At 39.8% G+C, this 27,738-nt stretch overlaps 4 protein-coding genes across 7 annotated transcripts in view; 2 read left to right on the top strand and 2 right to left on the bottom strand.

The window, feature by feature from the left end:
• Positions 1-422: 422 nt before the first annotated feature.
• On the top strand, positions 423-2,225 carry LOC137129776 (trypsin-2-like). Its single transcript, XM_067509038.1, has 5 exons — positions 423-578; positions 659-812; positions 920-1,179; positions 1,611-1,747; positions 1,857-2,225. The coding sequence occupies exons 1-5, from the start codon at positions 539-541 to the stop codon at positions 2,007-2,009; spliced, it is 744 nt and encodes a 247-aa protein (XP_067365139.1). The 5' UTR covers positions 423-538; the 3' UTR covers positions 2,010-2,225.
• LOC137129774 (trypsin-2-like) lies at positions 1,853-7,500 on the bottom strand. 3 transcript variants are annotated; one of them, XR_010914764.1, is made up of 9 exons: positions 7,379-7,500; positions 7,108-7,258; positions 6,772-7,022; positions 6,511-6,647; positions 6,279-6,380; positions 6,087-6,183; positions 4,882-4,981; positions 3,992-4,042; positions 1,853-3,468 (listed from the first exon to the last, which is right to left on the bottom strand). XR_010914764.1 is itself a non-coding variant. In XM_067509036.1 (6 exons), the coding sequence occupies exons 1-6, from the start codon at positions 7,452-7,454 to the stop codon at positions 6,124-6,126; spliced, it is 777 nt and encodes a 258-aa protein (XP_067365137.1). In that variant the 5' UTR covers positions 7,455-7,500; the 3' UTR covers positions 5,312-6,123. The 3 variants fall into 3 exon arrangements, 1 of the variants encoding a protein (XP_067365137.1); XR_010914765.1 differs by lacking the exon at positions 3,992-4,042; XM_067509036.1 differs by lacking the exons at positions 1,853-3,468; positions 3,992-4,042; positions 4,882-4,981 and having other exon boundaries at positions 5,312-6,183.
• An 809-nt stretch (positions 7,501-8,309) lies between these two features.
• mrpl17 (mitochondrial ribosomal protein L17) lies at positions 8,310-10,500 on the top strand. The gene is made up of 3 exons (XM_067509040.1): positions 8,310-8,705; positions 9,292-9,360; positions 9,469-10,500. The coding sequence occupies exons 1-3, from the start codon at positions 8,532-8,534 to the stop codon at positions 9,721-9,723; spliced, it is 498 nt and encodes a 165-aa protein (XP_067365141.1). The 5' UTR covers positions 8,310-8,531; the 3' UTR covers positions 9,724-10,500.
• Positions 10,501-10,964: 464 nt separating this feature from the next.
• tmem145 (transmembrane protein 145) overlaps positions 10,965-27,738 on the bottom strand; it is a 32,137-nt gene continuing 15,363 nt past the window's right edge. For both annotated transcript variants that reach the window (XM_067509034.1, XM_067509035.1), the window contains 10 exons: positions 24,602-24,686; positions 24,087-24,158; positions 21,379-21,447; positions 20,661-20,741; positions 20,345-20,423; positions 19,031-19,124; positions 17,108-17,280; positions 16,303-16,423; positions 15,677-15,865; positions 10,965-13,354 (listed from right to left, as the gene is read on the bottom strand). In XM_067509034.1, coding sequence (XP_067365135.1) covers positions 13,115-13,354; positions 15,677-15,865; positions 16,303-16,423; positions 17,108-17,280; positions 19,031-19,124; positions 20,345-20,423; positions 20,661-20,741; positions 21,379-21,447; positions 24,087-24,158; positions 24,602-24,686 — 1,203 coding nt within the window. In that variant the 3' untranslated portion in view covers positions 10,965-13,114. The remainder of the gene's footprint in view (positions 13,355-15,676; positions 15,866-16,302; positions 16,424-17,107; positions 17,281-19,030; positions 19,125-20,344; positions 20,424-20,660; positions 20,742-21,378; positions 21,448-24,086; positions 24,159-24,601; positions 24,687-27,738) is intronic.

Genomic DNA, 27,738 nt, shown 5'->3' on the forward strand with positions numbered 1-27,738 from the left:
GTGAGAAAAGAGTCATCTGGCATCTCAAAGGCAAATAAACATGTTATTTGGTATTTTTCTTTTCCTGTGTCAGGCAGGGCTTGTGGTTTAATATGTATGGTTGAGTTCACTGTAAAAATACAATCCATATTATACCTATAAGTAATGATGCAGCATTGCTGGATGCAAAAAAGTTTGCTGTATTTGGTTAAAATCCAATTAAACTTGTGTCACCACTAAAAACATGAAACACACTCATTTAAGTTAGAGGTAGTGAAAAGCTATAAAATGATCCTCTGTGAAACAGTGATTAAAAAAAACTTCATCCAGCTACAAAATTGAATGCGGCACATAAAAAAACACAATGTTTTTGTCTACAGGGGGATAAGGTCAGATAGGGTGTAGGAGAGTCAGAAGTGGGTGGGAGCAACTGGATGGAGGTATGGAGGTGAGGAGAGGGGAGGGGGGTACATGGAAAGATACAGAGGGGTTAAGGTATAAATGCAGTAAGTGACAGATCCTTCACATTCAGTCTGGCTGTAGGAAGGCTTGGGACAACATGATTGGTCTTATTGTTCTCACACTCCTGGGAGCTGCAGGTAAACCGCATCTGAAGTTTGTAAACGTTTCAGAATAAAAGAATTTCAAGTTGAATTTTGTGTTTTCCTCTGCACCACAGCTGCAGCCCCTGCGGACGACAGGATTGTAGGTGGCTACCAGTGCGAACCCCACTCTCGACCATGGCAGGTGTCTCTTAATCTTGGCTACCACTACTGTGGTGGCTCACTCATCAATGACCAGTGGATCATCTCTGCTGCCCACTGCTGGCAAAAGTATGTATTACATCATTCTATTACTATCTGTTAAAATTTCATGACCGATATAATAATAATTATAAAATATAAATAATAATTTATTTTTCTTTTTGTCTTAATTTCAGCCCCTTTGCCCAGATTGCAATCTTAGGTGACAACCACATCTGGATGCATGAAGGCACGGAGCAGTATATGTCTGTGGATGCCATTTACTGGCATGCAAGTTATGATTACCAGACCCTGGACTATGACATCATGCTGATGAAGTTGGCACACCCTGTCACCGTGAATCAGTATGTCAAGCCTGTCGCCCTGCCCACAGCCTGCCCAGTAGCTGGAGACATGTGCATGGTATCCGGATGGGGGAACATCTACTCCGATCAAGGTGAGCTGCAGCTGCTCTTGACATGGGTTCATTTCACTTGTGATAACGTATGTTTATTCTATAGTCATGCTGTTCTTTTCTGATGTTTTTCTTAAGATAAACTGTTCTGATAAAAGTCCCAAACATGATAAACTATGACACACATCATTCATGTGAAATCGAGTAAAAGACATTCGAGACAATTTCTCGACTGTTTCCCCTCCATTTAGAAACCTGTCTTACTTATTTTGAGCCTAATTGTGCAGGACAATGCATGTGCAGAGCTTGATACCAGAAGGCTGTTTTCACCACATTTGCCAAAGGTGGAAAGTTTCTCTGCTCTCACCTTAAATCAGCATTTGACAAAGCAATTAATGCTGCCACACTGAAAGTAAACAAGTGCTGCTACATCTATTCTGCTTTTTATCTTTTTGTGCTTTGCTTTTGTGCAGTGTTCAACCCATTTTACCTTCAGTGTTTGGACATCCCAATTCTCTCGGCCAAAGACTGTGAGGGTTCGTACCCTGGCATGATCACTGAACGCATGGTGTGTGCTGGATACCTGGAAGGAGGCAAAGATTCTTGTCAGGTACTTGTACAGTAAATGAGGCTCGGGAGGCTTTGAACATGTAAAAAATATTGTGTGGTGAGATGATGAAGACAATAATCTCCCTTTGCTTCCTTTTTCTCCTGCTCAGGGTGACTCTGGTGGTCCTCTGGTGTGTAATGGGGAGTTGCAGGGAATTGTCTCATGGGGCCGAGGTTGCGCTCAGCCTAACTACCCAGGGGTTTACACCAAAGTCTGCTCTCTGATGCCCTGGATCAACGATATTCTCTCCCGATACAGCTAGACTGTGATCCCCCATCACAGAACTACATGAGAGAGGGGAAACGAGAGAGAGATTGAAATGAAAGGAGACAGAGACATGAGGCTGTGGTGGGTGGTGTCAGAGAGAGGAGCAGCAGGAGAGCAACTGAGAGAGAGTTCCAAGTAGAAACAGCAGCAAAACGAGAGACACAGAGATGTGTTTGGTCAGGGGATCAATAAAACACAATTTTGTGACGCATCAGTGTGTTTATGATTGTTGACAACATTGTGCAGATTCTCATGGGCAACTCAAATGTGCAATAAAAAATTGTAATGTTTCTCAAAACAGTATTTTAAGTCAAAGCAAAACAAATACACACTCAGCTTTATTAGGTACACGTTGCATTTCCGCCCAGAGAACTACCACTCACTGGATAGTTTCTCTTTTTCAGACCATTCTCTCTAGACATGAAAATCCCAGATACAAGTAAATCAGCAGTTTCTGAAAATACTCAAACCAGCCTATCTGGCACCAACATTCATGCCAAATTCAAAGTCATTTAAATCACCTTTCTTCCCCATTCTGATGCATGGTTTGAACTTTCGCAGATTGTCTTGAATATGTCTGCATGTCTTGTTGCAGGCGTGTGATTGGCAGATTAGAAATTTGTGTTAACATGCAGCTAAACTATTACAGCTGTTGTAATTTACAGAACAGCATCAGTTTGTAAACTAATCCAAAATATTGTTGACAGACATCACTACAGTGGCGACAGATTCCCATCAAAACAAGACACACAAGCTAAGACAAACTGTAACTATGTTAATGTTCATTAGGCCTAACGCTCATGTTTAGTATTCAAATTCTGTATCAGAGTTAATAAGATTCTTTATGTATGGTTGATGCAAATTCATAATGCTCTCATTTTGATTTTATAGCAGAATTGCTGCTACTCCCATTTATCAATATCAGTACACCATGGACCTGTAGAAAGGAGTCACACTTAATATTACATTTTGTCAGATGAACCCTACTCAGAAGTGAGTACTTGATCATAAGCGCATTTTTTTTTTACTAAAAAGACGATGTCAGGGAAACTCAAGACAAAGAACTGATGCAATACAAGCTGTTTTCTTGACATATGGCAAGGGTGGCTCAGAAGAAATGACTTCACACCTTCAGGTTGTCAAACTAGTGTCATGATTCAGACAAATATTATGATGCTCAAAATCACTGCAATTACTTTTGCTCTTCAACAAAAAAAGAAGTGCTTCCTGCAGCTGCATTGTTAGCCCGTCCAAGGTTGGCTGAAGATCTCGATAGAAAATCAGCCATCATTTCAGTCAGTTGTGCTGAAATGATGGCACATATCTTGTTTGACACTTTTGCAGCTCTGCCGATAGACTGGCACAGAATTATCTCCCATCTGCTCTCCACAGATGGAGAAGATTGCACTGTCCTCCCTGCTCTGTCCAGGAGTGTGGCATGTCCTTCTTCATCACTATTACCGTGACACAAGATAAAGAAAGAGATGAGATAATAAAATGGAATATGATAAATTTAAAATGTAAAGTCCCCTTTTTAAAAATGTGCATGTTCATTTATAATTAATGCATCATCTAAATGCAGGGAAATGAAGCTGAATTATTAATTTACAACAACTACAGAAATCTATCTTTTTAATGACTTGTAAGACTTATAGTTCTGTACACTGCTCAGCCACAGCAGTGACAACATGTGGTGTTTTTAATATTGTGGCAGACAGGAATTAGCATGTAATCATTGACAGGGCTAAGAACACACAGTGCACTGCAGCTCGTTGCATATAGCTGCAGACTTGTCACCTGTTTGCTACCTGTTTGCTGACTTTTTACCTGTTTGGTACAAACAGGCTCGTGCTTCTCTGGTTGAGACTTCACAAGTACGCAAGTGTACAGAGCCCTGTGTTTGGCTCTGTGAACACAGTCTCTCACAGCTGTGTATTTCACACCTCCACACATCCATTTATTATCTGAACCACCTACTCTGTTCAGGGTCACGGGAGGCTGGAGCCTATCCCAAAGGCAGGGTACACCCTGGACACACACAGACAGGCAACCATTCACGCTCATGTTAACACATACGGGCAGTTTAGAGTCATCAAGTAACCTAACAACCATGTCTTTCGACTGCGGGACAGTTCTAAGACTAATATTAACGATAATTTCATGGAATAACATCAATTATGCAAAACTAATTTTCAAAGACTGTTGTCTGCACAGTTTGTAGTTACTTCTTTTCACTTTAAAAATCAACAAAACATTGCATGTAATTTGCCTCAGTGTTGTCCAATAACCGTGGGGTTTTTTTTTTGTTTGTTTTGTGTTGGTTCACAAACAATGGTGAAATACATAAATACTGACAGTGGTACAGAAATATTTTTTGAAAGTCTTTGTCACCTGGGAGATGAAAAATGAGAGATGAGATGAGAGGATATATTTATGGCATTGATCTTTATCCTCAATTGATGTATTTATTTGACTTTTAATACAATCATGGCCTGGCTCCTGCAGAAAATCAAAATAGTCTAAACTGAGTCAATCAGTGCTATATATTCTGTATTGAATTTCATTTCAATAGATATAGATTTTAATAATATAATAATTTCTATATAATAATATATAAATAATGCAATTCATATATTTTATTTTATATACTGCTTAGACTCCAGCACAAAAGGCATTTGTGCTGCTGAAAATTTTAGGATGTTTGTCTAAGGTGACGTTTGAATGTTTGAGTTAATAGATGGTCATTGTTTTCTGCAGCCTCTCAAGATTATCACAGACTACAAAATGGGAAGACATCAGTCAGCCTGCTGCAGTGCCACTACATTAAACAGTGTAAGTTTTATATCATAGATGAAGTCAAATGTTACCTTGGAGTCGACACCTGGGTATTTCTTGGCAACACATCCAAAGTCCCAGGACACAATACCCTGCAGCACTCCTGCACACAACAGCACCACCAGAGTCACCCTGAGAGAGAAAGAGAACTTTATTTGCACAGTTTAAACCTTTGTGATTTCATTTTTTTTCTTTATGCCAGTACTGCAAATTCTGATGTCAGAGAAGAGAAACATTTATGACATACAAAGACAACAGTACTCAGCTATTAACAGCCTGTATTTCCCTCAAATTTTTATTCAGGCAGATTTAATTACAGGATGAAAATCCCCTTATTTCTTTTTGATTGAAGCCAACTTAAAAACAGTGAAGTATCAAAGATGTGATGACATCATTACACCAGTGGGAGGCAGCAATGCACTAAACTGCACCTGTCTGGGGGCTGAGGGGTAAGAAGTGGGGGGGGGGGGGGGGGCGAGCAACCTGGTGTACGTCAGACCTGATGCCTTGACACCTAACTGACCCAAGCAGTTCGAAAACTAAAACAACTGACCTGCAGGGCAGAGCAAAACAGAGATGTTACACATATTCTGTTGACCGGCTAAAGAGCAGAGAGCGAAAACTATTTTAAAAGTCAGTCTATTGTAAAATCAGATTCCAAAAAAATCCAAATCACAAATTTGCTCAAGTCCATGTTTTAAAACATATTTTACAAATTGTATTGTCAGTGCTGATTAACAAATTATTTCATTTTCCAATTCCCAGAATATTTTTTCCAGATTCAACAGTGGTTCAAAAATGTATTTGAATCAATGTAGATGCCTTGTCTTGACAAATGTACTTTACATAACCAAGTGTTATACTGTTTAACTTAATTCCTCTCTACTAAAACACTTTATTATTCTATCCAAAAAGCTAAAGTGACCAACTTTGTCATGCTTACTGCAAACACACAAATCTAATCAAAAATAATGTCAATAAATTTATCAAATAATATTAGCATGTATAGAAATATTACTTTGAAGCGTGTTTGCTTAATATCAGTTCCTGAGAAATGTATGAATAAAAACAGACACATTGTTTATCATTTATCTTCAGTTTATCTCTGTTTGAACTCCCCGTTGGTCACCTGCAGAAAATTTCGACTGACTAAAAAAGTAATCGACTGTATATCCTGCATTAATTAGACAAATCATTTGAGTTAGTTAGTTCCTTTTAAATACTTTATTTGTTATACATCTTCAGCTGTCAAGCTGTTTGTCTGAGGTAGAGGTTTATTGGTGGAGTTGATAGATGGCCATTATTTTGTGCAGCCACTCAAGATTCTCACAGACCTGAAAGTAGAAGGACACCAGTCAGTCAGTTGCAGTGTCACTACATTAAACAATGAAATCATTTTTGATATGCTTTACGCGCAGGAAAATGTTACCTTGGAGTAGACACCAGGGTTGTTCTTTAAAGCACATCCATAGCCCCAGGACACAACACCCTGCAGCTCACCTTTACACACAACAGGACCACCAGAGTCACCCTGAGAGAGAGATGATTACATTCGCACAAAATTATTTTTCTAACGTTGTAAGCCTTTAAAACCTTTAAAAATTTGAACATTTCTTTAATCATGCCAATACAGCAAGTATGAATCACAGTGAGACGCAAACCTGGCAGGAGTCCTTTCCTCCCTCCAGGTATCCGGCACAGAACATGGTGCGATCGATCATGCCAGGGTAGGAATTCTGACAGTCCTCATCAGGCAGGATGGGGATTTCCAGACACTGCAGCTTGTTACTGTCAGCAGCTGCAAAAATAAAAAATAAATAAATCAATCAAATGTGTAAGATTTTAAAAAAATGTATAATGTGCATTTACTGTGTGGAAAATATGACTTTGTCTGAAAAAATTGTTTTCAGAAAAATACTCACTAGAGTTCAGGGTGTTGCCCCAGCCAGAGACTGTGCACATAGTGCCAGCAGGGGCACAGCTAGTGGGCAGAGACACAGGCTGGACATTTGCATTGAGGGTGGCAGACTGGTTGAGCTTAAGCAGCATAATGTCATTGGTCATGGTGCTGGAGCTGTAGGCAGGGTGTATGATGATGTTATAAGCACGAAGAAACTGCTCAGTGCCTTCATTCTCTTCAGTGTTGTGCTCTCCCAGATGGACCTCTATATGCCTGAGAGAAATAAATGTAACGTTTTCATGTTCATTTCGTCTTCAGATGAATGAGTGAGGCCTCAACATATCGGGAGCGTGCTTACATCCTGTAGCAGTGAGCAGCAGACACCACCCAGTCCTTGTTGATCAGGGAGCCACCGCAGTAGTGGTACCCAACATTCAGCGACACCTGATGGGGCTGGGAACGGCGCAGGCACTCATGCCCACCGACGATCTTACCGTCCTCTGTGGCAACTGAAAAAAAACAAAACAGATTACGACACTCAGAAATAAACATAAGCTTTCACTGTAGGAAATATCCAACAGTATACAAGGCGTGAAAGTTCACCACCTCTTGAAATGTACCACACTCACAAGCAGCTTTAAGGAGCAGAACAAGGAAGAGAGGCCACATGGCTGCAGTGTGACCCGGTGAGTTTTGCCCCCCCATCTTATACAGGCTCCAAGCTGCCTGATTGGTCCAGTAATTGCCAAAATAAATAAAAAAAAAATAGTAGAGGATTCAGAGGCATGCAGTCCAACAATATTCAACCCAATATGTAACAGCTGGAATGTTCACATACAAGACCAGGTCAATGATCCGAGGATTCAGTGGGTAATAAAAATGTTTTGTGCAAATATTACTGCAGTCCACTGCCTTTTTGTAACACTGAATAACTGAATATCTTTTTGACTGCTAATGTATATGACATTTAATAATCACACACGGTTGCTGTGCAATAATAATATGATTTTTTTGGCTTATTTTAAACCTTACATTTAGGAAAAATTATTTTAAGCCAAACATGAACCAAAACACACTCTACATTCTTTTAAATATTTTTTCAATTACTTGGTGTTGCTGTCGTGCTGTCATTTCCCTGAATCTGCATTTCTGAAGTGCTGTATTTAAAGACTTGTTGGTTTTCTTGTAAATCCCAGATGTGTGAACTAGGCTACATACAGAGTTGCCATCATATCCATCCATCAATTGTTTTGACCACTTACCATGTTAGTCTGGCTACCGCACATGCGGAACAAATCTGGACCAGAGTGGATCTTTCCAAAACTTAGCTTTGTACACGCAGCATATTTTATATCGCTTTATTAATACTTATACATGAGTGAATATTTGAATATTTAATCATGTTTTGAAGTTGTTCTTCAGGATGTAGAAGAGGTTTTGTTTAGGATAACACTTGGAGTTTTACTTGTGTGTTGAGTTTTTTGTTCTTCACCCAACTCTGTCGGTTTCATAAATTCTTGTTCGAGATTGTAGCGGAACCAACGCTCCTCTGTTCCTTGACAAAGTCGGACAGATTTGCAGACGCACCACGAATGTCAACTCTGTCACCAATTTAACGTTGACATAACTGACCTCAGGACTCGCTTTTACATTGAGGCAATCTCTGCAAAATCTGAAGAGAGGCCACTTTGAAGAATATATATACACTCTTGCTTGTTTAGGTTGTATGTTTTGCCGTTTGTTTGCTGAGTAGCGGTAGCAGGCGAATCTAAACCGGACAAGATGCGCCTCACGTTGCAAATGTTAATCTCCCACGGCCGAGTGGCCCGGAAAATGGGTCTAGGTCCGGAGTCTCGAATCAACATGCTGCGGAACATTTTGACAGGACTGGTCCGGCATGAGAGAATAGAAACCACGTGGGCCAGAGCCGATGAAGTCCGCTTCTACGCCGATAAGGTGAGGACAACACCGCATTCGGATAGCTAGCTAACATGGCTACCGCCTGTTTTAATCAGCTAAATGAAGCAGTAAGGTACATTGCAATACGGTAATCAAGGGGATTAAATTGCAGTTTGTTAAATATCTAATTTCAGTAAAACTGTCACAGTATAAAGAACACGCCATCATCTGCACAAACCCTGAGTGAAAACCTTTTACTTTTTATGCAGTCAGTAGCAGAAACTCAAAACATCTGGAAAGTCATCGGCACAAAATTAACCAATGTCTGCCACAAAATGTTACATGATTATTACGAATTTATGGTGTCTGAGAATTGTTACAGTATTTCAAAACATATCACAATACTCGAGTGTGTTTTTTTTTTCTTTTCTTCCCACACTCCTGGAACCCAAGTTATGTGTAAATGATGTGCACCTCATATGTGTGAGACAATCATGGCACCACATGATAGCTAGATTTTTGCCCTGTTTAAAAATATCCATTAAACTGTTTTTATGTGTGAAGTCTGCCTAACTTGCAACATCTTCTGATTATAATTTGTCTTTCTTAATTGACTTTGTGTTTTCTTTTTTGGTTTTCCAAGCTGATTGACTATGCCAAAAAGGGAGACACTGACGAGAAGGCAATGAAAATGGCCAGTTTTTGGCTGACGGTATGTGACTGCAGCTATTACCAACTTTGTGAAGTTAGAAACTGCATCAGTATAAATGTAAATCAATTGGTATTCCTATGTGGTTTCACTATAATTTTTTTTATTCAGGAAAAGGATCTGGTCCCAAAACTCTTTAAGGTCCTTGCTCCACGGTTTGAGACTCATTCGAATGGCTACACACGAATGGCACGTATCCCCAACAGACAGAACCTGGACAGAGCTAAGATGGCCGTCCTGGAGTACAAAGGCAACCCCTTTCCACCTCTCTATCCTGTAAAGAAGCAGAATGAACTGACACTCATCAACCAGCTGCTCAAAGGGTACAGAGAGGAGAGGGCACAACAATTAGCTGCAAAAGATTAATACCGTCATGGTGTTGGATAAATGGTGAAGCATAATGTTTATGTGGGGAAGAGTCACTTGCAGATGGTGCAGACTGTGGTGATTATAGAGACTGATACCTTTCTTAATTAGAGAACAGTTTGAAAGCTACAGTGTCAGCGGAGGCTATCTGCATTTCTGTACAAGAACAGTGAACTGATTGTGTATAAATATCTTTTTTTTTTTTTTAATTAAACAATCCAAGTTTGCATTATTGGTAAAGGGAGGGATGGCTAAAGGTAAAGTCATACAAAACATGTAATTCAGTTTTTCCACTTAGTGGTTTCTCTGTTTGCTTTCGTGAGACCTAAATCTATAAACTACAGATGACAATGGTTAGGCTGTTAAAGGTGAAACTTTTTATTGTTGCATTTTGGTCAGCAACATCAAATCTAGAGCAAATGCTAACTATTACTAGCTACAGAAGCTACAATCTAAAACTAGTGACATTACACTCATTTAGCCAATTATATGGGCCTAAGTTGTGTGACTTGAATAATTATACTCTTAGGGATTATGTACCGCTGGAACACTTCATAAAATAATGTCCCTAACAACTCTAGCGTTTATTGTCCCTATTGGTGGTCTTCTCAGTTTAATTTGGTGAACATTGTGAAAACCTTTTAACAATGAAGAAACTAATTCTCTTATGTTTTTGTTTGTAACCCAGAGGGCAAATCATCAGCACAATGCAAGACTGTACTTGAACCAGACTACAAAAGACAATTTGTCAAATACAATAGAACTATTACATTTAAATGGATTGTGTTGGATTTATTTGGTAAATGTACAGATTGAAGTAGGTTTAGTAAGCAAAATTGTAGTAATTTCATCAAAACATAACATTGTTACCAAACAATGGCAGAATTTTTCCCTTTTAGACGGTCACAGATACGTGCCTGAAAGCTATTTTTAAGTTTAGATATTTGCTGAGAAACAAGTACAGACAGGCACAGTGTGTTGTGTCTGCACCTCAGCAGCCACAGACCAGGATGCTGGCAGCGACTGTAAAATAATTAGGCTAGCCTACATCAAATTGTGACCAGCCTGGAGTCTGTCCCTGTAGTGTTTTACTTTAATAGATTCTTGTAATGAGAACAGATTCTAAATATGATTTACAGACATTAAATTTACTCTTTTGGACACACGCCCTTGTCCTAACTGCAACACAAACACTTGCTTGTTGACGCAGGAGCCAAATAATGCACACGCCCAGGCAAGGCCTCTAATAAAACCATATTTATTATTTTGGCAAAAAGTGTTTATATACAGCATATTTAGAATTATTTGACACCGTTAAAATGCATTTGAACAGTTCATTGATGTGCTCTTAACCAGATCACTCTGAGTAGCTAAAAGCTGTGCTGTTTTCTGTCATGCATACATAATCTCTTTTCTGCAAATTCTCTCCCCCAAGTGTGTACTTCTCGGCCCTTTAATTTAATGTCGGTATACACAAGGTTGAAGCAGCGATACGGTGTCAGTAAGCCTGCCCATTAGTCCTGTCTTCCTATTCAGTCAAGTTATGGCAACCATATTAGGAAACAGCAGACAAAATGGCAGACAAATATAAGCCAGTCACCATGAAAAACAACAACTACTACTCTTAGTTCAAGTATTCTGTTTCACAGACTACATTACACCTCTGACTACACTTAAGTTACACACCACAGTCCCAACATTCTGAAGTACTCCATTACAGCCAAATTGCCACTGATAAATCTGTGGCCTATTAGCCGAGTACCACCATATTTATGAATCAGAAATCAATAAATTGTCTTTATAGAACTATAGAATTTGTTAGTTTCCTCTCACTGATGCTCGTCATTTTCTTGTAAAAAGCTTCAGTGGCATGAATCGTCAACTTCAGTAATTCGATTACATCAACAAAGCATGATACATTCCCTAAAATGTGTGGACCGCGGATTGACATTTTCATTTATAGCTGGAATACAACAATGTGGTATGAATGCAGGTTTTAAAGCAGTCTTATAAAGTGACATCATCACGAATAAACAGACTAAGACCAGGAACATTAAAGTGCTCCATGCAGGACAGACAAAATGTACAGTTGTGTTGCTGTTTTCACAGTTCATTTACAAGGCTTTTTTTATTTTAATTTTTTTTTTTATGTCATAGCTCATTGCTAGGACAATACAAAACTAGTAATATTTGTTCAGCTTTTCGTACAATTTCAACTTTCCGGTGCGAAAAGCAGCCAAATAAAACATTTCAGGAAATGTTTCAGGTACTAAACAGGGATGAGGAAAAAGTTACTAGTATTTTCTAAAAGGACGTGGACAAAAGTGTACTGTAGTATTCCAGTAACTTGAAAATCACCCGTCCTTGTGCTATATTGCATCAGTACATTCACCAACGTCTACAAACACAAAAATGACTGCACTTCAGCAAAGTTTCAACTAAAACTGACCGTGTACTACTGGTTGTCATGTTTTAGACAGAGCAAGGAGGTTTTTTGTTTGGAATGACAACAGAATTTATCCAGTCAAAAATAAACTATAGCCTATTGTATGTATTTACAGAAGTATAGATTTCAATACACACAATAAGCCAATATTGTATGATCGCGTGGAGTACATATATCAGCGTTCTGGAAGGGAGTACGATACAAACATGCGTGTTTTACAGATACCTAGAAGTGCCCACAGTAAAGGTGACATTTTACATTTACACATCAGTATATCAATCCAGAATAACCAGCTGCAATGAAGGCCTATAAGAATATGAACAATATTTCAACAGACTCCATAAAGGAGTAAATGTCTATGCTTTATCAAAATGTGTTTCTTTTGAATACATGAATTTCATAAATGCAAGTCATATAAGACTTTTGATGGTCACCAGCACCAACTAGAATTTAATGATTTGGAAAAACATGAAAAATGTCTTTTTGTTTTTAAATAAAAGTACATATAGGTAGCTATCTCCAGTGTTAGCTATTTACAAACTCTTCGAGGCACAACATCAATGCCTTATGAATTTTTGAGTGAAAGTATTTCAAGAATTTTGCTCATTTCCGCGTCGTGCACCGCTATCATTCTATTGCTCTGGCTACATCCACTTTGTCATCTTTCTCCCCGTGTGCCTTTTACTGGTCAACATCAAATATTTATTGCTTCTTTATTCTTTTACAAGCTGGACACTTCTGTTTTGCAGTCATATCCCGCTCACTCCTCCATTCAGGCCATTTCCACTAACCGGTGAAAAGGAACAGTTTAGGGATTTACTTTGCGGTTGATTTGTCTTCATTGTCCTTTCAAAGTTTTTTGGCTGTCCCTTTTGTCTTTACATCGCAACACCTCAATTGCTGGCGGTTTCCTGCATGCCTTTCCCCATCTTCTCTGTCTCCATTTCATGCCTTTGTTCCATACCCTGCTCCCCCTCCGCTCTGCATGCTGAAGTACTCCGTAAAGGAGGGGAGCCGGGGCGGCAGCGGGGGTGAACGTACAGCCGGGCGCGGGGGTATTGGAGGCGGAGGTGGGGGCAGTATTGACGTCATGTCAGCAGCAGTGGTGATGATCTTCTGCTCGCTGTTCCTCGGCACCTCTGGTCCTTTACGGGCCACTGTCTCCTCCACCGTCTTCACTGGGTCCTGGAATATATAAAACAATAGTTTTATACATCTGACTGATCCTTTGGGTTTAACTAACGGAAATGTTTTGCAGGTGGGACCTTGCAGACACTGACAAGTTCTGGGTTTCAACTTGTTCAGTTACTCAATTCTCCAAAAACTACAGCAAACAAGGATTTACTAGAGCCTCTTTGTAGGGATGGGAAATGTGGCTGAAATCATGGAGTTATTAGGGAGGACATTTTTTTCACATGGAAATATGTATTCCAAACAATGCTGAAAATGTATTTTAGTTTTTATTACAGATTAGTCTACTATTTGTTTTTGACTAATCATTTTGTCCACAAAGCATCAAAAAACTGAAAACCGTTCACCTCAAATGTTCTGTGAAAACAGACAAATCAATTCAGCATAATGTGTAGAAAGAAAGCAGCAAATTCATAATTTCATGTGGGTATACAATAACTGCAACTCTATAAAAAAACCCACAATATCAAAGTGAATTTCAAAGTAATGCGTAAAAAAAGACATTTTAGTTTTGTGTGTTTTACAGACTGCTTTTAATCAATCCCTTTTTGGTGATGAATGAACTTCTAAAAACACAAGATCTTGTTTGATTTTGCTGAAATTTGATAAAAGTATCGGAATAAGCTTCTGGCCCACTTTTATTCTATTTGAAAATTTAAAAAAAAAGTATTTGAAGTATTAGTTCCTGCAATAATTTGTCATGTTGGCATTACAACATAATTCAACCCAACCCTGGTGGATTCTGAGCAACCTTACAATTTAAAACATAAAAACATTGCAACATGCAACAAAAATTCTTCAGAAAAGCTTTCATGGAGTCAGGCATTGTAGGCTGCAACAATCACAAAAAACCCTGGAGGGACTGAAATCCAGTATGTGCCTCTTTAGGACTAGGATTATTCCATGCATTTCAATAAACCTGCAGTTATTTAAAACCAATAATCTAGGTGTTTTGATACTACACAAACACAATTTGTACTTAAACCAGACAAAATTGCTTTTGATATTTTCTGTTTGGTTTTTGAACATATTAGCACAAACTGCAGCCTCCAGGCCAAAACCGGCAAAACAAGATTGCATGTCTTGTAAACATCTACATAGACACAGATTTACTGCTGTGTTTCACCAAATAACCCTGTTCCGATAGACCTTGTGATTTCCTTCACTTGTTTTAACAGATAAGAAGATTGTGTTTAACAACAAAGTGGACAGACTTATTTTCTGCCCTGATTTTAGGGCTATAAGGACTAAAGGCCACATTGAAAAATGTAGTGTTTCACTGGACGTTTTTCAGCAGCTACACTTATGTCTGTTGTTACAAATCTGCTGCCAGATTTCTAACAAGAACTAGGAGAACAAAGCACATTACTCCTGGTTACACAGTGTTCACGTAGCCACAGAATTGATTTCTAAGTGCAAGTAGTGGATTTTAGGACAAAAAGGCTTTGCTACAAAAGGATGAATTTCCCTCCTACCAAGTCAATTTAAAATGTAGATTTAAAACTCACCTTCTCTGATGCACTTTTATTTATGTTATTTTTTAGACTATTTGTTTCCTGTCTTTGATTTTCATTCTTTGTTTCCATTTTCTCATACAATAAAAAGGATGCCTCTATGTTTGCGGGGTGCTACACATGTAAATGTCTTTCCTCTCATACCTTTTGTGACAATAATAATGCATACTGTCAAGTTTGTGCCAAGTATTTGTGCTCCCCTATAGTGTTTTCTGCTCGTTTCTACCCATTGTAGCAGTGTAATTGCTTTTTTGTCACATGTTTCTTTGCAATATGAAACAGCAACTTCCACAGATCTGAAGGTTCCCCGAGCTATTCAATTCATTAAGGCAAACACAACGCCTTAATTTGGTCTTGTCATCTTTTCTATTGAATCGTTATTTTATTGTGCCTAAATGTTTTCATATCAGTGCGTGTGCTACGTTATGCTGTGCGTACTGTCATTCACCCGACGCCCACAGGAGGAGATGGCAGGTTCCGCCAAGAAATAATCCCTATAAACATGTCCCCTTACAAACTTCATTGTTACACTGATGCCTTCAAACTTAAGGCATCTTTATTAGATGAGACACCAGTTAAATTCAAGTTGACATAGGAAAGTTTTCATCTAAAAAAGCATCACATACGAGTCCAGCTTAGATCAATCCAGCTACACACATACATGCTCGAATTCACCTTTGACCCCCCTTTGGGAATAGGGGTAGATTTATTTGACAGAATTCTACTGCGTCTACGTCAACACATTCAATGAAGGACATTAACCATGAAATCAAACACATGCACATGAGAACGTTAGACTCACTGATTGGATGGAGAAAAGTTCAGTGAAGTTGGGCTGAGAATCTCCTAAGAAGGAGCTGTTTCCATAGGCATGATGGGGGAAACTCTCACCCCCCTCACCCCCTTTCGGACTGGACAGCAGGATCCCAATCTGGGATGTCCGAACATGATAGGGGAAGTTCTTATTGGCTGCCGATGGTCGTGTGATAACCTTAGAGACAAAAAGGATAAATTATATGATTTCTACTGATTCTTGCATGAACATACTGTATATACAGTGGGTGGGGAAAAGAATCATCACCCTTAGAAGTTTTCACCCTTTTCTAAATCTTGGCTTTCTTTGGCAAAACCAAAAAACTATACCCACTGTTTAAAAGCAAACACGTAGCCAAAGTATATAAGTAAGTGAGGAGTACAATGCATGCACTGAGCAGGAATATAAAAAGGAAATTTACGTGAGCAGTACGGCCCATTAGTAAAGAACAACGTGTCGAAGGTGAAGAAGAGCTAGATAATGATGTGTGGAGGAGACAATCAGCATGAGGCATTTATGACGGAAGGATAGTGAATAATGTGTAACTGACAGCAGCAATAATGACTCCTGAATAATGTCAAGTATGCAGAAGTGCAGGGGTGTGTGGTACGAACGAGAAAGACGATGTGAGCGTAGAGGTGGATGCCAAGCTGAATGCCGTTGACGATTTTCTCTCGAGCCCAGCGAGGAATCCCAAAGTTGGCAATCAGGGCCATAACAGGCACTGCAAAAAACCTGAAGGAGACATGGAAAAAGATTTAGGATAATGATGTGGAGAAAAACACATTAAAAGAAAAGAATAGACTTCAATGGTGGGAGAAAGAGAGCAGAGAGAGTGGAACTAGATGTAACATACAGAGAGATAAAGATGAGACGAGAGGCATAGATAATGAGGCGGGGGATAGTGGTAGCAATGAGAGAGATAGAAATACAGAGATAATATTAGCCTTTGTAATCCACCGTTCATTTCAAGCTCATGTCATTATACACAGCGAGTGAAGGGCAGAGAAGCTGGGCAGTTTCTATAGACGGGTGTGTAATGGGAAAAAGGCCGCTTCCAGTAAAGCTTTAAATCAACTAGCACACACAGTGCATATAAGAACATAAATTATTCTAACAGAAGAGATCTCATCAGCTGAGTAAAAATAGACATTTACCTCTAGCAATCATTCACCCAAGTACAATTATTCACAGTGTGAGCAGAGCGCAGTGGTTGGGCAGTGTAAAATACATAACTTTACATTCTGGTATTGCTAAAGCATCAGCTATCTCATGCACATTTTCACAGAGCAGCATCAATTATTCAAATTGAAGAGACCTCAAAAGTAGAAATGTGTATTTTTCCTACTCTTGCAATTTTTGGCTCAGGTGCTATTATCTGCAGCCAAGGCAGAGTGGGGGAAGCTGTGTGGGGCTCACCATAGTGTGTATGTGGTGAAGAAAGGGACATAGAAGGGCTGTTTCTCAGGGTACTGTTTCAGGGACACCAGCACGGCATAGCAGAACCACACATAGGCCAGCAGCTGCAGGCCCATCAGTCCGTAACCTGCAGGGCTGTCGTAGGCGTAGAGCACTTCACCTGGGTCAAAGAACTGCCACAGATACATGAGGAGTTACACCAAAATAAACATTAACACAACCTCAACTTTTACACAAAGCATAAAAGAGTCTATTGGTTTTGTTTCACACTTTAGTCTGTGCCCCACTTACTAAGATGGATTGCTCACAGTTCAGCTGATGCACTGTGATGACCGAGCCAACGCTCAGCTTGTTGCATTCTGTGCAAGTCTTTGACATTGACACTTCTCCACAACTGGGTCATCAGCATGACTGCGCACACAGGTTTGTGGGTGTGTGTGGCAAATATACCTGTGTCTGGGGACACTAGATTGCCTTTCACAGTCCGGTGACTGGATAGGGTTAGCCATACAGGGTTACCCCTGCTACATAATGCATACTATAGGTATGCACTGCTCAGTGTGGAGCTTCTTGGCATCAAACCCTCCAACACAGGAACACTCCACTCCACTCTCCACTGCAGTTCCAATTGTAACCTAGTTTGGCGTATTTTTAGAAGGAGCTCCCATGAGTTTTGAGCTCTTTAATAGCAGGGACCATGTAAAAGGGCAAGCACCAGATAAATCGTACCGCTTCAGATCCACATATTGCAGTGTGAGAGATGGCTATAGGCTCCAGCGTTAAATATAGTACAGATACTTCCACTGTACTTTTCCCACTGGGTCATTACCATGCTATATTCAAAGACTGTAATCCACTGTCCCTGAATGTGTCATCATTACCTTTGACTTTGCTGAGGCTTCTGCAGTATGCAGAGATGTAAATACAACACTCCTAAGTGTGTTATTAATGTATTAATTCATGTGCTCAAAATCATAGCTGGTGAAATCTGTCTCCATCTTAGTGCACAGAATGTGAAGCATAGTATTAATAAGAGATCTCACAGTATGTTAATCAGAAAGCCCAACTTTGAAATCCCAGGAAACCCTAAAGAAGTGATGTAAAATTTATTACCTTATCTAGAAAGAAATGCCATTCTGTCGTGCTTATTGTTGAAAGTTGCATGATTGTTTCTGCCAGGATCCATTATTCGTAACTCATCAAGGAATACTATATATATATTTACAATCAACTTGGTGCATATTCATAATTTGTAATGTATCAGTGTAATGAGTAACTTGACAGAAAGGACCATTACAGCCCACACAGATATGTGGGCCCAATTCTACCATGAATATTTATGATATTATTAAAAAAGCCTTAGAGACCAGTAACATGCGCGTACACCGTGTTAAACATCATCAAGTCAGAAATGTAGCACCCAGTCATCTTGGGCATATTTCAGATGCTCCTTTTAAGTCACAACTGAAGAGAAGGAACTTGGAAGTTTACACGTTTTATCAGTTATGACGTGAATTTCTACCGAGAAGCAAAAACTGCAGTAGACTTTGGTTTTGGCCACTGTACAGATTAATTTGTTAGTGTGAAAATTAGGGCAAAAAATTAAATTTCCTGTTAGTTGGCAAAAAAAAAAATGTATCTGGCAAATCTGACAATCTTCCAACAGGTGAGAAAAGTGAAACGATGGGTGCTGAGCTATAGTGTTAGTAAGCTAATTCTACCTCAAATTAACTGCCAATTTAATAAATAGTCTAAAAAATATTTTCACAACTGAACACAAATGCCATAGACTAGTTTGGTTCCAGGTTTCTTGAACATACACGGTTTATCTGCACAACCATGACTATAAATACAAACCATAGATTAAAATAATAAAATAGTAGCCCCACTGTGTGTGATGGTGTGTGTGTATACAGTGTTTACCTCAGCCTCGTAGATAAAGAGGATGACATAGGTGATTGTGTAGACTGTCATGTAGATACTCAGCTTTACAGACCCACTGTGACTGATCCTTGCCCTGATAAAAACACACACACAAATTTAGTTCTTTATGCTCAAAAAGTATTTCTGATTCATCTAAAACCAGCATGAGTGTGTTTCAATGTGAACGTTATGAATTATGAAATGGCTACAAACACATGGACATAACAAGCTGTTAAAAACTCTCAACATCTGAAATTAATGCAGTCAACAAATAGAATCATCCCTGCATTAAGCCTTAAGACTAATTCATCAACACACATCAGAGAAATGAAAGTCGTAGGGATATATCTCCAAACTGTCAACTTATCAGACACTGCAAGTAAACAGCCATGTTTTAGCTTGATGGTGATGCAGTTTTAAGTGTATTCGCAGGGGTTTTAAGAGGGTTTAATTAGTCCAAGTGATCACAAAATCTTCTGAACCCAGAGGAGGAGGATGTAATTCTAGGGTAAAAAAAAAAACAAAAAAAAACCAACTACGAACTTTTGTAAGCTTGGTTTTCACTAATGAACTCAGTCTGGAAAATATCTGCAGGCATCCAACCAATTCAGGACCAATCTTTATTAAACTATGACGACTCACCACCACCCAAACGCAGCACCTGCAAATTAACTAGCCGTTTGAACTTTTAAAAAGCATGACTGAGACACTCCACTGCCCTTTTCTCAAATAAAAACTGACTCAAAAAGCAACTTTTGGGGACAGACAGAGAAAACTAATCTCAATTAGAAACCTGAAAAAACAAATGAAAATCTGGGGGCAAGACATCCGTCCGATGTAGAAGTGATACATGCTGATACTGAAGCAATGGAGAACACTTGCACAGTCTGTGCAGTTCTATCTGAAATAAAGTCTGTCCACAGCAAATGTCCACTAAACCTTGCCAGAAAAGAGTGAGCAAACCGAAAAAATTGGTCAGCTGGCATTGCTAAGAAAACAAAATCTGTCAAACAACATAAAAAAAACACAAAAGCAAGCTCACGCCACAGCAGCATCTGTCTATAATATCCCCCAAAACATATCAGGTGTTCATTCACCTTATCAGAGCCAGTGCATTAACTGACATTTTGACTGACACCTCATGTTGTCATTTCATCTGATGGCATTATGACTATGACAGCGGGGCCTGACAGTGAGGGACAGTGGCAGCATAAACACACATGCAGAGGGTGACAGGCTTGCACAAACAGAGACACACAGCCTGAAATTAACACACACACACACACACAGGCCACAAATGTGCAAAACCCCCACCTGGTGACAGTGAAACCTTTGCCCAACAATATGAGCATCAGTAGGAACACCAAGAAACTGACGGAGAACAGTAATTTCCCTGGAGATGGATAGAGAGATGCAAAGAGACAGAGTGAGAAAGAAGACAGAGGGGATAATTAGGTTGTGGTTTCCAAATCTGTAATATCAGAGGGAAATGATAAAAATCAGTTCACATCCGCACACACAGAAAGTCACATAATCCTGCACCCAATCATTCATTCTGCAGTGAGTGACTTTCCAGCGCAGAAGCAGTGTCTGTCAGTCAGTCAGTGGCTCATGCAAGAGAAGAACTCACCGAGTATTTTCAGGCTGCCGTTGCCAACTCCATCTCTAGCATACAGGCCCCAGTAGACACAATGGAACAACAGGCTGAGCACTGCCAATGGAAAAGATGCAGGGAGCAGAAAATAGGAAAATAAGAGAACGGGAGAAAGCAGGAAAAAAGAGGAGAGAAGAGAAGGGAGAGTATGAAGGAAAATGTTAAAGTGGAAGTTGTTAAAAAAGGTAGGAGAAAGGAAGTAAAGAGCAGAAGGGATGGAAAGAGAAAGGGCGGGGGAGAAGTTGAGAGCAATGAGGAGAAGAGAAGCGAGACAGAAAAGTGGAGAAATTGATAAAGAGGAGATGAAAAAGGAGCAGAAGGCTTGAGAGAAGTGGGAGGAGAGGGAGAAAAGAGAATTTAGGGATGGCAGGAGAATCAAGAAGGGATTTGCAGAAGGGGACATACAAGTGCGAACAGAGACAGCACGATAAGTGGGGAGAAGAAAAAGGAGAGGAGAGGAGAGGGGTGTTTGTCAGTAACAGCATGCTCCACCAAACACTGTAACACAGCACGGCTGTTTGCAATAGTTCCCATTCAGAGGCTAATAAGACCGATAATATCTCTGCTCTTGAAGAGGGGATTAAGGTATGAGATGCTGCAGCCATGCGAGAGACTCATTGTCATCTCGAATGTGTGTGGCACAAAGTGTGTGTTGTATTGTGTGGAGGTGTCTGTGCAGGACAGAAGCTCTCACCCTCCACACCTGCCGCCGTCATAAACATTTTGTAAGTCGTGTGAAGAAGCTGTCTTCCCTTCAGATTGTCTGCAAGGGGAACAAAAAACAAAACAAGAATGAGATAGAGGTGATGGAGGCCTGTTTGTGTGTGTGTGAGTGTGTGTGTGTTGTTGGTGGGGACAGAGATAAAAAGGATGGAGATATGCTAACAGATGGTGAAGTAGAGTCAGAAAGGTACAGAAAAAAAAGAACAAAGGAACGGGCCAGATAAATTGGGGAATGACCATTAGTATGCATCTATCATGCAACGCCCGTTTTTAAATTAGGCCTTATACATCTTCTCTTTTCTCTGCCCATAATCTAAGAGGAAACATTTTTAATGCCTCTTTAAGCAGGCAATTTTACTGCAAAAATGCTTGTACAAACACGTGTTGCTAAGGGGAAAAGTTACAGGAGGAGGAGGTGTCAAAGGTTCACAGACACTCCACAAGCTCGGCCTGCCGAGTGCTGCTGGATCCTCCTGCGGCTTCTTCGAATGATGGATGGTAAATGAGCATTGGTTCGAAAAATTAAAACTCCTTCTACTGACTTTATGAAACAGATGTTATAAAATATTAATCAGCATTCATCTAACATTGTGAATACGTTTGATATAATCACAGCCTTTGTGCTCAGTTTGTGCATATGTTACTTCCATGTCAATGGTTTGATCTTAGCTTTTGAAAACACCTAAAATGTATATTTCCATGTCTGTGTGCACTGCAGTGAAGCTGGTGAAGGCAACATACACATGGTGAATAAGTTCATTCAAAACCATTCTCCAATCTACATAAATCACCATAAGAATTCAGCAGAATCCAAGACTCAAAATCTGTATTTGCACCTCATTACATATCGTTTTTCCCCTTTCTGCAGCATCGTGTACCAGGGAAACAATACACTTTTCCTATAGGTGGAGTTCTTTATGGAGGAATGTAACTGTAAAACGCTTGATGACTAAGCTTAAGTTAATTAATTTGAAGACTGTTGACAAAACAATCTCATCACAAGATCCATTTAGTAGCCGTGCTGGAACATGGACAACAAGTCCTTAAATGACTCCCCCCCCCCCCCCCCCCCCACCAACAGCAAGTGGGCAACTCCATCTGCTGTGGATGATTGTGTGATTAAATCAAAAGCTCCAGAGCAGCTACTACACAAAGCCTTTTATGAGACTGTTGTCAACTGCTGTCACCAGGGTCAAAAATTAACTTTCAGTCTGTGGCTGAAAGTGGTTTTATGCCAGGGCCGGAGCTGTGAACGTCAGTAGTAGTTTAAAAAAACAAAAACAAAAAAAAAACAGGTTTTCCTAGTATATTTCTAATTGCATTAAGTAATGTGATACGTTTTGTCTGTGGAGCTTCTCATCCATTCAGGTAAAAGTTATCCCAAAACGTGCTGTTCAGCCAGTTGCAACTGGACACCCTCCGTTATGATGGTTGTTCCAGTTTCATGCAGATTACTTCCTCGTCTCCCCTTTAAAATCCTCAATATTCTCTGGTCAGAATGTGTACGCTACTGTCCTCAGAGGAGCTTTAGGACATATATTGAAATGTCAATCTTTTTAGATCTACCTCTGCACCAAAGCAATCACTGATGCTTTGCTGTGATGCTCATTATATAAATTTAGCAAACATCTAGGTCCAGAAAATGTGTGTGCAGTACTTGATCCAAAGACTACAGTTTGTATTTGATCCAGTTTCTGCAGAAGTAATACTCCCTATAAAGATTGCTGACAGTGCATCCTGTGGATTGGCCACACTTTCTGTAAAGCCCTGCGGCTGTTTATTTTGTCTACATTTTTCAGTGCTGTGGGTCAACACAAACAAAATTCCCTTCTCACCCATTTTATTTGGTTGACTGCAAATATGAGCTAATAAAACCCAACTACAGTTGCAGTCAAAATTATTTGACGCCCCCTTTGCAAATTGGGTGCATTTGTAAAATTTACAATCTTTTAACTGTTTGCAATGAACAAATAATAGAGAATAAAGTCTTGCAAAGTTAACACAAAATGCATCTAAAATCCTTGAAAGTACCAATTACAGAAGGGAACATTGCTCTTTGATGAACTGCTCTCCCCATTAAGGCCTAATGTGTGATGTGTGATCACAAAGAGGCCGGTGGTTAAGGCACTTTTGTTATGTTTCAATGTTTTTGAATATGAAGGGAATGTTTTTCCAGTATGGGAAAAAAGAAAATATACCTACAGCTCCCTGGGTTAACCTTTCATGAAGAATGCTGGGAATGAGTTTTCATTTAAGGCCAAGTCACTCCTTGGGGCTCTTGTTCTAAGCTGCTGCAGGTTATTGAATTGTGACCTTCATGTGTCAAACTCGCTTCACTGCCCTTAAGGCTACTGCTACCTTCTCCACTCAACCGTTCACCTTTACACGAAAACCCAACCCGCTCTCACCATCCTCTCACTTTAGCATTAGTGTAGTTCGTGCTCTGTTCTGACAAACCCCCGGCTCTAAGAGGAAATAGGAACACGCTCCACCTTTACTCATCTCTGAAAACATAAGAACTTACTCATAAGCCATTAAGAGAAGATGTATATTTTAAAATTGATATGAAGAAAAGTTACTTAATGACTGCATCGTGCTTTAAAAGTCAGAATAAACTGGCTCATTCTTAATAAAAGAGGGAGGAACAGAAATGCGGTAAGTGGAAAAGATAGTACTTACAGGCAAAGTAGCAGGAGAGGAGGAACACCATGGAGAAGATGACCAGGAACGTGATGTCCGTCTCCAAGATTCCTGAAGGAAAAGAGAATAAATAATAGTAAATAAAATCAAAAAACAGAGGAGAGATAATGCAGAGAGGAGGTGACCAGAAGTTAAAGGAGTCAATGAGATACAGAGAATATCAAGGTGAAGACGCAGGGAAAAAAAGGAACGGATGAAAAATACAGAGAGGCAGGTACGTGATGAGGATATTGGATTAGGTAGGAAACAGAGTTACTGTAGAAGCAGAGTGGGAGAGAGAACATTGCTAGGAATAATTCATTTAGAAGCTACTTGGGTCTCTTCTTTTCATGCCTTCCTCTCAGTTCATCTATCATCATTAATTCATTCAGCCATCCCCTTATTATTGTAATTTGTTCACTTCAGTGTGCTTTATTGGCCGTGCTAAGTGGTGTTGGCTTGTGCCATCAGCAATTCCTTCCATAATCTCTCTTTTTCGGTCTAATCACTCTTACCAAACTCATCTGCAGAGAAATGCTGCGTCCAGAAAGACTGGCCATTGGTCAGCTTCATCTCGTACTCCAGCTGCAAGCCATCGCCCTGAGAGAGGGGAGCACAAGCAGACAGGTGAGATTAAAAGTTAATTTTCCTACATTAGTGTTACAGGTTTTGTGAGCTGTACAAACCTGAACTGGGGAATGAGCAGCAACAATTCTTTACGCCTTTTTCTTTAAAGTCAGAAGTTTACGGTTAAAATGGAAACCATACGGTGAATGAGTGGCGTAAGTATTTAGAAATTTACTGAACTGAACTAAATAAAGGCAGACTGATGAAATATCATAACATCTTTGGGTCTATGCTTTAATGAATCTGGGCCCTTCAACGGTCCTCCAAGCGGAAACACGTATGCTACTTGATAAGATATTCAAATATATTTTTTACTTATTATGGAAAGTTTAGTGTAGTTTTTACAGTAGTTTAGTCAGAACTAAGGAAGCCTTGTAATATAAATCATGAATGACCTAAAAAATACAAATAGAAAAAAAAAATTATAATCAGGACAGTACCAGCCAGCTACATGACAATTACTAATACTCAGAAATACTTAGTAACAATAAAGAAAGCACGGAACTTCCTAAGCCTATATGTTGACATGATGACTAAAACATTTAAATTAGACCAAATTACTTCAGCCTAATGCTGTCATTTACTTTGATGAGACAGGAACAAAAAAGTTTAAATAACAGAGTCCAGATGTCTTTCACCTTTTCTATTATTTTTTTACCAGGAGGAGGAAAAATCCAAATTCTCCTTGGGGTCGGACACCCACAAATGGCACATCTGGTGACTGCGCCATAGAGTCCGTGAGTAACCCAGCTGGCCTGAAAGTGCCTCGGGATCCCTCAGGTGTGTGGAGGAAGTTATTGGAGAAAGAAAAAGAAATCTAGGCTGCTGCTCTGCTCTGCCTGATGAGCTGCCAATGTGAAGATGACCCAGATTAACAGGACAGATGAATTATATCCATGGCGACTGTTTTCACTGATTTAATGAAGAGTTACTCCATTTTTCAATTGTTGATTGTCACACAATTATCAAGTTTTTACTAGGTTTATTATAAATGTGTATTGCTCTAAATAATTATGGTAAATAAAATTGTAATGGAATGAGGCGCAGATAAAATATTTGGGTATATAAATATGCAGGAAATGAGTAATATCATGGGGAAAACAACCATGACTGTGTGGTACACCACTGCCGGAATGATGCAAATTTTTGGCGGTGAATGCAGGAAGCGAGAAAAAAAAAAATCTGGGTGGGGAGCAGAGAACAAGAGATAGGGGACAAAGATGGGCTGACAATCAGAGCACAGAGAGCTCATTTCACACACACAAGTTCAAAGCCGATGAAGTTTGCGCTTGTTGCGGTACAGCGAGGGAAAGAGAGAGGGAGGGGCCGAAAAAAAAAAAAAAAGACTTTGATTTCATTTGGCAGCCCGAGACTCCATCTTACTCCCTCTATCAAAAAGGGCGAGAAGCATGGAGCGTGCACTGCCACAAAATCAATACAGACACGAAGAGAAAGGAGACAGAGATAAAGAGAGTGATAGATGTAGAGAGGGAGAAAGTAAAATAAAGGCAGGTAGAGCATAGCCAGAGCGAAGAGAATGGAGCAAATGCAAAGTGGGAAGAGATGGATGCAGGGAAGAAGTGGCACTTTACAGCAAGGATTCCCTCTCTGTTGGACAGCCAGGGAGTCACTGCCACATTATGGTGGTTGCTTGTTATTTTGAGGTGTAAAAAGGCCTCCACTTTTTATATACTGTGCTGACATATCACACTGAAAAAAAAAACCACAGGACTTCTGAGAGTCTTGAGAGAGTGGAACATAAACACATTATAACCTGCAGCCAGGTGCATCTTAGCTGAGTACTTCTTACAAAACTGAGTTGTACAGTTATGTACTGAACATCATGCTCATTTGTGATTGTTGGATGTGTAGTGCAAGTGGATATATTATTTATTTTGCAGTTACTAATTCCATCCTTTTTGGGCACTGTACCGGAATCTAAAGCTAGATGGTGTGTTGGCTCTTATTCAGATGCTAACCTGGACACATTAGCTTAGCAGGAGGAGATTCCCTCTGCCAGAAGAAAAAAAATGTGACTCCTTAAAGTTGTCTCATTTAAATGTCGTCGTTCTTGGCTGGAACCCCTGGGAGCTGTGTTCAGTTATTGCTGATATACAACAACCTGTCTGTTTAGCTATAATGTCTGTTATTGTGACCCTAGATTTATTAGTCAAGACTTGTCTGGGGATAATTTCCACAAGATTTTAGGAGGTGATTGTGGAAGATTTTATTACACTAGTAGTTTAGGTTGAGCATTTAAAGGGTGTGTGTGTGTGTGTGTGTGTGTGTGTGTGTGTGGGGGGGGGTGCTAGTTGAGGTTAGGGCTTGATGCAGGCCAACAAGTATTGCCAAAAAAACCCAAAAAACAATTTCATTATGGATCTGGCTTTGTGTGCAGACTGTTGCCATGAAGCTGGAGGCACACTGTTAGCCCACAACAACACCTCTGCCCAGGGTATCTGCCAAAACAGAGTACTGACTCGATAAAGGTTTTTACTGTATTCCAAAACAAATTAAAGAAACCTATAACTGGTGTGGAACTCAGTGCTGTATCTCTATAAACAGAGTTTGGGCCATGACTGAATGAATGAAGGTAACTGAAAGAAGAAGCAGAGGACATATAGGCTGTGCTGCCTCTGGGCCTATTCCAAGTATGTTTATTAGTATTTTATTGTTGAATACCCTGATGAAGTCGAAGGTTCTGGCTCCAATCTGGTACAGGATGCCATGATGATCTTCCTCCTGCAAGTGACTATTTCTTTACCACTTTCTTTTTGACAGACATGGACAAAACGCTGAAGGCGTGGGTGTTTGTTCTAGAAAGATGAGGCACTTGGCCAAGGCGACAGCTGAGAAATTTTGGCCCTTTTTAATGCCTGTGCCCATTAACAGCCAGTCTAATTTCAGTTCTTCCTTGGTTCCCTGCTGAGGTAATTTTGTCTCATTAACAGCAGTTCTGCTCAGCATAATAAAGCAGGAGCTGATTATAGCCATTCAACGCTGTCTGTTTCTGCACTTCGGTTTG

This window comes from Channa argus, chromosome 7 (assembly GCF_033026475.1).
Source record: "Channa argus isolate prfri chromosome 7, Channa argus male v1.0, whole genome shotgun sequence".
NCBI classification, from domain to species: Eukaryota; Metazoa; Chordata; class Actinopteri; order Anabantiformes; family Channidae; genus Channa; species Channa argus.